The sequence below is a fragment of the Mustelus asterias genome, chromosome 26 (assembly GCF_964213995.1).
Source record: "Mustelus asterias chromosome 26, sMusAst1.hap1.1, whole genome shotgun sequence".
Lineage (NCBI taxonomy): Eukaryota > Metazoa > Chordata > Chondrichthyes > Carcharhiniformes > Triakidae > Mustelus > Mustelus asterias.
Window position 1 is genome coordinate 27,242,423 of NC_135826.1, and position 13,761 is coordinate 27,256,183.

The 13,761-nt window shown below is 39.0% G+C and overlaps 1 protein-coding gene across 5 annotated transcripts in view; it reads right to left on the minus strand.

Moving 5' to 3' along the window:
• Positions 1–218: 218 nt before the first annotated feature.
• The window catches only part of LOC144479532 (AN1-type zinc finger protein 5-like), a 33,362-nt gene continuing 19,819 nt past the window's right edge, over positions 219–13,761 (minus strand). Inside the window, exons 3-7 of one of the 5 annotated variants that reach the window (XM_078198322.1) lie at positions 9,886–10,003; positions 9,169–9,269; positions 7,997–8,113; positions 7,473–7,572; positions 3,039–4,801 (exon numbers count right to left, since the gene is read on the minus strand). In XM_078198322.1, coding sequence (XP_078054448.1) covers positions 7,508–7,572; positions 7,997–8,113; positions 9,169–9,269; positions 9,886–10,003 — 401 coding nt within the window. In that variant the 3' untranslated portion in view covers positions 3,039–4,801; positions 7,473–7,507. Of the gene's footprint in view, positions 5,411–7,472; positions 7,573–7,996; positions 8,114–9,168; positions 9,270–9,885; positions 10,004–13,761 lie in introns of all 5 variants that reach the window. The other 4 variants (XM_078198319.1, XM_078198321.1, XM_078198323.1 and 1 more) reach the window with 4 other exon arrangements.

Here is a 13,761-nt window from a genome sequence, read left to right on the forward strand (position 1 = left end):
CACCACACATTAATGCAGTATGTACATGAATCAAGGATATTGGGGAAAACTCAAAAATGTTTCAAGAATTCATTTAACCTCAATTTTCCGAAGTGTTTTGGTAACTATGCAGAACAATTTTCAATTTACACAATGTAAATTTCACACTCTCAACTCAAGTCTAATGGACAAGTATGTGCTTATATATCCCTTACTCAAAAACAATAATGAGAATGTGCTTTTTCTTTAAAGATTCAGACAAATTCAACCATGGTACGAGTTCAATATGCATTGAAAAAATGTAAAGCATTTAGGGTACTGCATTTTAAGTACTTGCACACATGCTTGACAAAACAGCACCTCTCTGAACTTCAAACTCAACAATCAGGTAACCAAATAATTCACAGCTTTGACTATTATATTGCATGAATCGGCAGCATGGAACAGTTCAGTAAACTGGGGTAAGATCTCACAATGATGCCATTAATGGCAGATTAATTACTGGAAAATAAAACTTAATCCAGGTCTCAAGTTCAGCAACTAGATCATCTTTACATTGGTCAAACTCCATCTTTATTTGTGCCAAGCAGCAAAGACAGGTGGCCCATTATACTTTGCATTTAAATGGAAAATACTAAATCAAAGCAACATACTTCACTTTTTCTAAACTTCAAAAAATAACTACAATGTAGCTTAAAATATGTTGCCTAGAACTTCTAACTACATGCATAGACACACCTCATCTTCCAAATACTATTCTTACTCTACTCAACACCAGTAAGCAGATTGAACACACAAATGTATGAAAAGTTCAGCAACTTCTGCAATTTCAAAAGGCTTTCAAAAAAAAGTCAAAAATTGGCTTGAGAGAAACAACTGCATAATTTGTGTATTACAAGACAGATGGCCATAAGAGAGCTTCTTTGAATTAAAAATGCATCATTACACAATGAAGTCATAAAGTCCATTATCCCAAAGGGCAAGTCTTCATTGGCTCCAAATTGAAAGCCCTTTCAACACCAGACCATTCCCAAGCACTTCTCAGTAGCCAGCTGAAGAGTGGCACAGATTTAAGTGTCCTGCCTGCAGGCAGTCCAAATTTTTGTCTGTGAGAGTGCGGATTCTTTTGAGTCTTTGTAGGTGCCGACATGACAGCACACAAACAAGCACCAGGTCAAGATATTGAACTATATATAGAATAGGCCGAGCGAAAGGAAATAATCAGGACAATATATATCTGAAACCTTCTAAATCTCTGTTTTTGCAAGCATATGCCACAGAATATTCCAATATTAGGAGCACCCAGCAGATGAAGACTATTTAGTACTTTATGGAGTTTTTGACTGGACAAAAAGGGTGTGCATCAATTTTTCTTGGGGTGAGGGGAAGAGTGGAGACATGAACAATCATAAAACTTAACAATTTCATGTCTAGCCTAGCTTGCTGAACTTTTATACATTGCCATCTCATTTAATTGATGATAACGCTAACTTAACAAGAACAAAGTCAGGAAGATAGGCCTATTCAAACTGGAGCTGGCCAACAATTGAGAAACCAGAAAAACCTCATCAATTCCAAACCCATTCCAGGACTGGAGTACATAATTTAGGCCAACACTCCAGTGCAGCGAGGGAATACGGCACTGATGGAAATGCCGTCTTTTAAAGAGATACTGAACATGCCTGCTCGTCTCCAGTTCAGGTGGATGTTAAAAATCCCACGCAATTATTTGAAGATGACCAGAAAGCTCTTGCCATGTCCTGGCCAACACTTCTCAAATGATACCACCCTTCCCTCAAAAAAATGGTTTAACACTCCAGCCGCAGTTTGTGGGCATCTTGCAGTGTGAAAATGTGCTGGCATGCAGGACAATTGCCTTAAAAGTATTTTATTGTACATAAAGCACTTTAGGATGTTACAGTCTTGGACTTTTAACTCAGCTTCCATTAGTTCAAGCTGTAATTGTGCTAAACAAAAGCTTCTGTGCTGTTTTATTAAAATGCTTTATTCAAATTACTGGAAAAATTCAATTCATTTGAAAAAAAAATGAAATAGCAGGACTGGACTGGAATTGTGTGCGTCAATAGTGCCCCCAATTAAATTAGGAAGTGTTATGAATTAACTGTACTGGTACTGAAATTAATCTCGCTTTCATGGGCAGCATCCGTTCTCAGAGGGCGTAAATAGTTAAATCACTGCAAGGACAATTAAAAACATTGGAAGTGAGAAAGGGAATTCTGAAAACAAGAGCAGAGAAAAATAGAATACCCCAAAAATGTGATCTACAAGTGGATGTCTATTAATTACTTCCATCCACTATCACAATGCACAAGCACCTAAAAAAAGGGTGAGGTACACATTTATGAAGTTATACAGTACAAAGAAAACTTGTTTAATCTGCTCTTTAAAACTTGTATAAAGACTGCTTCAAGACAGACAACCCCTCTCTTCATACATTAAAATCACTGATTTTAAAGAAATAGGGTTTCATAATAAAACATGGTGGTCAGTTTGCATTCTTTAATTTTTCTGTAGCGTTGGCCTGGTTTGATACTCTGCCACCATCCCAAAGTGAATATTCTTTCAGATATATTATTCCATTTTCATAATTCTTTTACAAAAGTTGACATATGTTTTTCAAAACTTGACATACAGCATACTTTTACTTAATTTTCAACACAAATATAACCGCAACTCCATTGCAAGGTGCACTAGTAGGTGGCTGTCAACAGTGGTGTACTGTGGTTGCAAACACACCTACCCCACCAGAAACATGTGCCATCAAAATCAGGATGCAAAGCTCTGTGGGAGTGTCTTGGGGTTAGTGGAGACGTGAGAAACTGGACCAAATTAAAAGGAAGAAAAAAAACATCGTCCAAGGTGATCCCCTCAAGTTTGTCCGTCATTAAAAAAAACTAGATGAGGATGCAAGAAGTGACACTTCACAGCAATTCCATGAGACTGAAAAGTTGCAGGTTGGAAGAGGGGAGGTGCAATACTGATCTGATTTAATGCATACCTACAATACTGTAAATACATTTAACATTAACAAACTTTTTAAGAAACTGTTTTATTGGTTGCATTTGGCAGTTTAAAATAAGTCATTTTGATTGGAGTACATACTTCAATTGCATAGGAGCTACTGTTTGTTTTCAAAAATTAAGTGTTTTGCCTACTTAATATTGCTGGTGTCCATTAGAGTACAGCACATTTGGATTTGCATTCTTCCCTTATGCAATGAGAATCCAGCACAGAAAGGCCAACAAAATGGAAAGTCATTTTATGCATTTGATTCAATAAAATTAAAGTTAAGATTTGTGATGGAGGGAATCTGACCAAACCACAAAAGGGAGGGAAGATTTTTTTTTAAATTGCCATAGCATGGATTTTTGATGCTTAAAGCAGAAGCATATTCTACTCAATTGTCCCAATTCTAATTTGGAGGAAGAACTCTCTGTACACTTGGTGTGTTCCATCTTCTTTTGCTGGGAGGTTCTGCCCACTCAATTAAATCTAGGTTGCTTTCTCCTTTATGATGCACTGCTATCCATCATAATACATTGCAATCCAATGTTGATGGTTATTTACAAGAATGCACTTCCCCTTTAAGCACATATTGCATTTGACAAACCACGTTCTCAATGCAATTCCACAAGTCCAAATTTTGGAGCATCATATTGGTGGTTGGGTCAACATTTCAATTTATTTCCCCCATAATGTGTGTGTGTGGACCAAGAGTGGGCAACAGCAGATACAACACTAACAGATCAGTCTCTTGGTTTGGTGCAATACACAGTGAAAGGCTACAGTTGGAGCATGTGCACAACATCTGGTCAAAACTTCAGAAATCCAGAGCTAAACTAACATAACTAAAAACACACAATCCAAGCAAACTACAATATATTATAATTTTTATATCATACTTTCATTAAAAGTAGTAAAATAATGAAGGGAAAGAAAAGCACACAACTAGCACCCAAAGCACTCAATCATCAATATATGTCTTCCACCCACATCCCTTACCAATTTACAAGTTTAAACTGTACATTGTTACAAAGTGAATAACTATCAAAGCTGAAATAGCTATTAAAAGGAGAAAAGAAAACTGGTAAAAGACTGCAACACTGCAATTTATTTGCATGTAGCACAGCTTGGAAGTGTGCAGCGAACCGGACCACACCCGAACCAGTGTCACATCTCTTTACAGACAGAATCACTTTTTCTTGCTCTGATTTTGGCTCAATTTAAAATAAATCTGGCTCTGATAGACCCAATGTTATTCATTTAAAATTCAATAAAGGCCATTTCAATAATACTGCACAAAAGTCATTTGTCAGGCCTGGATTTTGTGTCTGTTTTAAAGCCATGGTGTGGAGATTTCCACAAATATGTTCATGTTAAAAAGGTAGGTTGTGTTGTGTTGATATAATCCATCACAGTAAATCCAGGACACAGAAAACTAACCAAAAAGAGATACTGTCCCTCTGACTTGTCTGGGTAATGACCCCTTTGGCTAACCTCCTGCTTGCCCTAAAAGACCCATAAAAAAATACCTTTTTAGAAATTGTGTTATGAATAGCATATCTATACTTACCTGCGTGAATGCACCTTTGTTTGAACTCAAAGCAGCCATGATACACAGGATAGTGTACGATAGTTGCCATTTTTAGCTTTCAAAATTAACATTCAGTTAAATGAATCAGTTTATTAGATCGATTTCAACATCTTCTCTTCTCTTGTGTACCATGGTAGCTTCTAAGTCCATCATTCAGTCTCATGAGTATTGCACAACTCCAGATGCCTGCAATACATCGGTAATTACCTGAGGGGAAAAGAGGTACATATCACCCAGATCAAACATACACAACAAGTTCACAGCTCATTAAAAAAGGAGCATGCCAATGAGGTCATTACTCAGTTTTCAGTAAAGGGGCATAGGTACCTACAGGCACATAAATGGGTACACTGGCCTGGTTCCCTGCAGACTTGATCTCAGTAGATTATTAAGACAGAAGGCACAGTCAAAAGGCCACTGCTGAAAAAGGACTGCTTGTGTGGTACAGTGCACCTTGTTCCTTTGCTGGTTAAGTGTCTACACTTGATGATATAGTTTCTTCATTGCACCACAAGGCAAATTTCCATCAGCAGCAAGCCATTGACTAAACCATCTGCCAATCTCATGCCTATTTGTTTGCACAAAAACAGGTTTTGTCTTAAGCCGGGCTCTTCAAGATACCATGTTGGATTTTCCCCACATGAAAGTCTTGCTACAATATAGCAGTTCATAATTTCTGAATTTTTTCAGCCACCACAATGGGATTCTCTTTCCTGATCTTCTCTGCTGCTTCGGCCTTGTAATCATAAGGACAGTTGTGTTTGTCAGAGTAGCGGTGAAGTCCACAAAAAAGGTTCCCACAACGACAATCAAATCCTGTTGGGACAGAAGCGTAGGGAAAACCTTAAGAAATGAAAAAAGCAGCTCTCTCTTCAACTCAACACTGGAAAAAGTATGATTTGGCATACACTGGTGCTGGGACTGATGGTAGAATTGAAGTTGAAAACCAACTTACTGGATATTTGAATTGACAAATTAATACAGCAGTTGAGGCTACTGGTCATGAAAATGACAGGGAGAAAGAGGAAAGCAAAAAGAGCAAAATCTCTCAAGATCATAAATTCCTTGTGGAGACACAGATCATCATTTTCTAACTTTAAAGCAGTGCAATCAACGCTTGGATGGTCATCTAACAGGTATGATTTTAGGTGTTTCTAGACACTACGTGAGAAAACTTATGACCATCAACTCAAATGTTATTTGCAGGCTGTTTTCAATACCCTCTAGAAGCTCAGTTTGAACAGAGAATTTATCTTGAGCCTCCAGGGTCCTTGGAAGAATCCACAGGGCAGGCACTGATTTCATTTATTGTCCTTTGAATTTGTTAAAAGTTAGCATAAAGATGCATAAAATGTGCATTATCTCATTGGAGCTGCCAAATTGTTAAAAGCTGGGAAGAAAAGTCCATATCCTATATAGGCACTCAAACATATTAGCATTTGTTGCTAAAAAATGCTTATTAAAATTGGGCATCTAATCAAATATATAAAGCTACTTAGACAGAGGACTAGGGTGAAGGTTAAGCTATATCTAAGACTGGAAATTAATTCAATTCAGTAATGACTATTTTGTTGAAGAAAGCACTTATAGGGAGTCTATAATAGGCCACTGGTTAGGTCAAAAACTACAAGCTACAATGTTTTTGCATGCAGTTAAAGATTCAAGGGGAGTCAAAAATAGCACGGAGAAGGTGTGTGAGACTTCTTTAACTATAGTCTGAAAAGAGGAATACATTCAGACGTAACAAAAACCTTGTTTTCGCAGAACAAAATTTTGCAAGGAAAGCTTTTGTTTGAAGACTTCAAACATTGAAACCAGAACGGACTTGTAGATCTTTTGTTCCGAGCACGGCTACAGAAACTGCTTCACTGCAATGCAGAAATCAAGTCTCATCTGTAAGTTCATTAAATGTGTCCTAGCTCGAGGTATACCCTACGCAATGAATTGAGTACAGACCCTTTTTCAGTTCAAAATCTAAGTCATTAGAACCTGCCTTATTGAGTACAAGGGACAGTTTTCATATCTATATTCAAATGTAGGACTGAGCTTTCACCACCACAGAGAGCTTCTTCCGCCATGGCTGAAAACCCCGAGTCCTGCCCCAGAGTGCTTCCCTATTTTCACACGGACCGGATATGGGTGGGCCACAATTTGTTACTTTAGTTACAGCAGGCCATTTAGAACTGAAAAAATACAGCACAAACAGGCCCTTCGGCCCACAAGTTGCACCGGTCATGTCCCTACCTACCTAGGCTTATATATAGGCTTACCTATAACCCTCAATCCTATTAAGTCCCATGTACTCATCCAGAAGTCTCTTAAAAGACCCTATCGAGTTTGCCTCCACCACCACTGATGGCAGCCGATTCCACTCACCCACCACCCTCCGAGTGAAAAACTTCCCCGACATCTCCTCTGTACCTACTCCCCAGCACCTTAAACCTGTGTCCTCTCGTAGCAGCCATTTCAGCCCTGGGAAAAAGCCTCCGAGAATCCACCCGATCTATACCTCTCAACATCTTGTACACCTCTATCAGGTCACCTCTCATCCTTCGTCTCTCCAAGGAGAAAAGACCGAGCTCCCTCAACCTATCCTCATAAGGCATGCCAACCAATCCAGGCAACATCCTTGTAAATCTTCTCTGCACCCTTTCAATAATTTCCACATCCCTCCTGTAATGAGGCGACCAGAACGGAGCACAGTACTCCAAGTGGGGTCTGACGAGGGTCTTATAAAGCTGCATCATTATCTCCCGACTCCTAAACTCAATCCCTCGATTGATGAAGGCCAGCACACCATACGCCATCACATCATAAACCATCAGCTGCCTCCTGTACCCACACTGTACAGTTCAGACTTGCTTTTACCTGGTCTTACCTTTGTGGATTGGTTTGGATAGTCAGGGTACCCTTTCAGTGAGGCAAGGTACCCCCTTGGATCTGGTCTTGGGACACCTCTGTTGGAGGACAGTTTCCCTCTGAAATTGTTAAGTCAGCATAAATGCGCATAAAAAGTTGATAAACTCTTTGAAACTGTCAGAACCATCTGTCATGGAGTCCTGTCAGAAATGTTAAAAAAATAGAAGGGGGGGGATGTTGTAGAGCTGTCAGAGTGTCAAAGGGAGCCATCAGGCTGTCAAGGCAGGTAACTGAAGTGACATGCACTTGTTTCAGGGTAGCAGGCTATTTGGTCCCAAACCAGCAGAATGGAAATTCCAAGTTCTGGACCACTTTTTCCTGGGTTGCATTCGTGGAGCTGGCAAATATTTCCACTCTTGTACACCCAATTGAACAGTGCAAATATAGGCCATAGTTCATCCATGTAACTTCAATTCAAGTTCAAATTACACTACCTTGTTTCATTAAGACTACACAGAATCTGTAAGGTTACAGTATCCTTACCAGTCAATCCAACCTTCTTCCTGCAGGTGAAACATCTATTCTTTTTGGGTTTTGACTTTTCTGGAACCTTCTCCTCTCCTTCTGTGGAACCTTCTGCAGTTTCCACATTCACAGCAACTGGAAATATATCGAGAGAGTCAGCTTGTTCTGATGACAAATGTTCGCAGCATAATTAATTACAAGAGCTTCACGGGTGAGAAGGTGGGCTACAATCTCTGACAACTAGACTCTATTTTAACCGGTTATAAAATTAAATTTTTTTTTCAAAAATACGCACCATAGTTTTAAAAATGACTCAAATACCGACTGCTTGGGTTTGGGAAAATCAGATTTCCATAAACCAGCTGTGCATTTGTAGACAAAGGTCAAACGGTGTAAAACACAAGCTCCCAGTATCAGATATACAATATAAAAGTAGCTTTCACTGCTGAAAGATTAAAAATAAGCTGCCGCTTACCAAAATATCATGGTTGAAGGGGTTAACCAAGGAGGACAGGCTGCATGTACGAGGCTTTAATTCCCTCAAATATGGAAGATTAAGAGATGGCAACATTGAGGTGTTTTATGATAGAGAGTTGATAGAAAGAAACTCTTGTCTCTGATAGGTATGCTCATGGTGGTGGTTGGGGTGTGTGTGTGTGTGTGCTGGGGCGATATCAGAAAGCACCCCACATGAAGGGCAGCAAAACTCTGGAACATTCTCCTTCTAAAGCCCAACTGAAACAGGTAAGATTTTTTTGTTAGCCAAGGCTAACAAGTGTTATGGAATCAGGGTGAGTAGATGGAATTAAAATTACAGATCAACCAAGATTGAACTGAAACAAAAACTGAAAATGCTGGAAAATCTCAGCAGGTCTGACAGCATCTGTGGAGAGAGAATATAGCCAACGTGGAATCTGAATGATCAATTGTCAGAAGATTGAACTGAAATGCCTACTTCTGTTCCTGTGTACTGATTTCAGCACACAGTTAACACTAGGATAGTATTAAATTCTGTCAGTCTGAACATCATAACCAGATTAAAACTATGAATATTTCCCTTGGTAAATTTTTTCATAAATACAGATCGACTTTCAAAAAAAACTCACCCACCCACACTTACTTCCATTTCTCGGTTTAAGCCATTGCTTTCAAAACACTGAACAATTTTACTTCAGAAGACAGAAACCAACCTGATGCTGTGACAACTTCAACTTTTAGGGCTCCCTCAGTCTCAGTGCTCGATTCATCTTGAGAAATGCTCATTGCAGTCATCTGCTGTGTTACTGGAGTGCTAGAAACAGAATTTTAAATGTCATCAAGCACAGTTTAATTACGTGCCCACACATCACAAGTAGCGGCTTGCTGGGTCAGTTCAAAGGGCATTGCTGTGGGTCTGGAACCACATGCAGGCCAAACCAGGCAAGGATGGCAGATTTCTTGCCCCAAATGAATTGAACCAGATGGAATTTTACAAAAATCAATGATAGTTTCATGGTCCCCATTGGTGCGACAAGCTTTCAATTCCAGATTGTATTCATGCAAAGGAATTCTCCAAACGTAATCCACTCCAAACTAACTGCATCAGTCTAAATTTTAACCAGCATGTAACTCAGCCACACAGGCCAGAAGAGTCCAAAGGTTTGGTTCCCAGACTGTATAATGATAGTTGGCAGCAAAGTCCTAAAATAAACTGCTATGTTTCACACTTGGGGACAAAGAAATCTAGGCTACACACTGAGCGCGAGGTATCGCGGAGAAACTGTGAGTTATAATCCAGCACCATTCAGTACTTTCAGGCAGAGACAGTAAAAAACTGGACTGATTTTTAAAAAGTGACTCTTAAAATTGTCACATTGTCTCACCATAATCCTACTAGGTCAACTCAATCCCACAAATAATAGACATACCTAGTTTTGACAGATGTGGCATTTGAGGCATCTGCAGACATTTCAGGGTTTCCTTCCGTGCACTGAATAGGGATGGACTCTGTGCTTGAACTGCTGTTATTACTGACCGCACTAGCTGCTGTTGGGCAAAGAAAGAATTAGTGCCAACTCATTCAACTTGACCACAAACACAGAATATACAGCAACTTCTAAAATAGCTCCACTCATTGCAGTTGACACAGGTTTTTCCTGCTTTGTCAACTCTCATTTCAATTTATCTTAGTACAACTTTAACAGAATGTAAATAAAATGTATAAGAAATATGCCAAAATGGGCAAAAAGCATCACATTTGTATCTTGCCCTCCCCCAGGCATAGAGTATATGTAACTCTACAACTGAACAATTACTCAATTTCTGCACTGCAACCTGGCAAACCCGCTCCACAATGTATTTAAAACTCATACCAACCCCCCCCCCCCTTCCCTCCCAACATAGTCAAGTTGGCAAAAGTGAAAATGGCTACATATTTTTACATACGTTAATTCTTTAAAACTTATAGGGTGGCATGGTGACAGTGGTTAACACTGCTGCCTCACAGCGCCAGGGACCCAGGTTCGATTCCCAGCTTGGGTCACTGTCTGTACGGAGTCTGCACGCTCTCCCAATGCTTCTTTCCGGGCGCTCCGGTTTCCTCCCACAGTCTGAAACCAGTGCTGGTTAGGTGTATTGGCCATGCTAAATTCTCCCTCAGTGTACCTGAACAGGCGCCGAAGTGTGGCGACTAGGGGATTTTCACAGTAACTTCATTGCAGTGTTAATGTAAGCCCACTTGTGACACTAATAAATAAACTTTAAAAAACTCAATACACAAGCCTCTTTTCAATTAGATTAATTGGAGCAGACTCGATAGGCCAAATGACCTACTTCAGCTCCTGCACTTTATGGTCCAAATTAATTCGTTCAGCGAGTAGCTGTACAGACTAGGAAAATCCGAGATCTGACACATAGTATATGTTGAGTTAGCTGAAATAGTATGAGAAGACTGACAATCCTTATCCCCAGGATTAAAAGAGGGAAAAATTAGCCAGAATTCCTGACTATCCAGAATATCCAGTAGCTTCTGCTAAAAAAATGTACACCAGTATAAATTTTGGGGTGAATGGGGTTTGGCACAACTGCAATATACTTATTTCGCCCGTTTCCATTCAGCCTGTTAAATGCCCACAGTCTAATCTTACCAAGTCACTGCTTTCAGGAGGAAATTAGAAAATTAGCAACAAGAAGAAAATGCACCATCAGAGAAAACAATTGTCTGGCAAAGTAGGGTTTGTCAATTAGTTCACACATGTATCTCACAGACCAAGAAAAAAATGCAATATTGAAACTCACTAACCAGAAAAGGGAAAGATAAAACCAAAATTAAGATACGGCCTAAAAACGTAGAAAAAATGCAGAGATATATTTATAAATTTGAAATAAAAAAGTTGCAGATATATATAAATATATAAAAAATTCCATTGAACTTGTGCACTGTAATCACAAATTTTACAATAAAGACTATTTGCTATTTAGTGGATTAAGCTGATATCCAGGGTGCAGTTTATGGGCCTAATTTGCCCGACAAGCTATTTATATTGCAGTCTGCAAAGCTCGTGTCAGTTCTTTTCTACTATGTAAGCAAATTGACTCCAACTTCAGCTCCTTACTCTCAGCCAGAGGGACTGGGAAGGCTGCTCTGTTTTTGACCAAGTTAACTTTGCTCAGCTTTAAGATGCAAAGCTTCCAAGTTTTCAAGCTTTGGAAATGTGGCAGGGTTTGAACTAAGTGCAGAGGCAGATTTCTATGAAATCAGATATAGTACAAATTACTGATACTGCCAAAAATCCAACTCCCTGGGATTCTTGGGGAATTCAATTTTAAAACTTTCAAAAGAACCAGTGACTTCCCATTTTACTGAGCTGAGTTAATTTCGCAGATTGGAACTAAAATAAACTTGCTGCAGTAATTCAATCGCTGGAAGATGTTCTTTCATGAACCTGTACATCACAACTATTTAGCTCCAATAAATAGTGTGCTCGTCTTACAATGTCAACTTTGTTATGTTGGAAGATGAAAGCCTTTCAAGATAACATTCACTGTTTCCAGGAATCAGTGTGTAAATAATCATAAACATGAAACCCACTGCTACCAGGAAAAGGAAAGATAAAACCAAAACTGAGAAAAAGATATGGCCTAAAAATATAGATGCATACATATATAAATTTCAAATTAACTCAGTCTATTATTTGTGCAATGCAATCATAAATTTACAAACACTCCACTTCCCAGCAAAGTCCTAACCTTCAAAAGCATTGAATGATTTTGAATACATTAGGAAGCTGTCACATTTTCTCTTTCTCCTCTGTTGCAAATGCTGCAAAGCTCTGAAAGTGTATATTTGCCCACTTGGAGGTAGAGAAGTATATTTCCCTTTCCGGTTACATTCACTTTTATATTAAAATGAAAGCCCACTGATTAAATGCAATGCGGACTCCTGCTCCTAGCCCTCCAGGTAGAGGAGGTTAAAGAGCTACAGCTTCAGAAGTGTAGCAACCAACCTGGAGGACAGGGAACAAGAGCCTAGTTACATGCCAAGTGTAATCTACTAACTTTCATCGAGAACCCAGCAAGTAGGAGCCAAATAGAACAGGTTGCAGCCACAACATGAAAAGTACAGTGTTGATTTTTTAATTAGTTCAGGCACTTTTAAAAAAAAATGTATACACAACTGAAAAGGGTAGAAAAAGTCCATGCAATCTTTAGGGTTTATTCTTGTATATGTGTCTTTGCTTCATACCAAAACATGGCAAATATTTCCCATATTATAAACAAGTATATAGCTATATATGGTCAAATTTGAGTATTGGCTATTTTCATTATCCAAAGCAAGCCTTGTGGTAGCTATTGCTTTAAACAAAATGCATTTATGCAAATTACACTAAATTTTAACATCTGGTTCAAGTTGTGAAGATCAGTCTCAAACAAAACTGATTCACTAGTTCATTTCTGCAATGCCCGAAGTCAGCATAGTTAGGTTTAGTCACAAAAGCGTAACGAGCCCACATAATTTGCTGGGGCAGGCCAACAAACTGCAGCCATTGCTAGACTCCCTAATTTCAGATTAGCTTTTTTAATTTTCTTTTTATATGGCAAGTTGCTGGAAGAGCAAGCTGACAATTTTGGTGAGGGAAAACCAGGTACCTGGGAAAGGGAAACAATCAGACTGAAAGATTGTGAAAATAACAGGACAGTGGCGGAACATGAAGTATTGTTAGAATTGGTAAATTCAAAGTGAAATCAGGTAGAGAGATAAATAAATACAAAGGGAAAGATAGATTGGATTGAGAGAGACAGAAAAAGAAATGTACTTTCAAGTTTTAAAAAAAATCTACAACAACAATTAAAATCTCAAGGATGGAGACTTTGCACATCTAACTGTTGCTTTTCTTGGTCAGTAATTAACACTCCTTACTCCACTGAACAAAGAACAATACAGCACAGGAACAGGCCCTTCGGCCCGCCAAGCCCACGCCGCTCCCTGGTCCAAACTAGACCATTCTTTTGTATCCCTCCATTCATGTACTCCATTGAAAAGGTACTTCGACTGAAATGGACAAGACTCAAATTTCTGTGGTGGGTTTAATTCGTAACTACTGTGCAAAAACAGCAACTTCACACCATGCAGAAATAAATGCGGTTCCTGCAGGGCTAATGGCACAGTGGCACATCCCAAAGCAATTTTTGAGTTCTCATTTTCAACCTCAAGTGCCTGAAATTTCTGTAGCCTTTGCAAGTGCCATCAGCCTCAATTATTTTGGCAGAAAATGATGTGACAATATATATATTTTTCCTTGGTT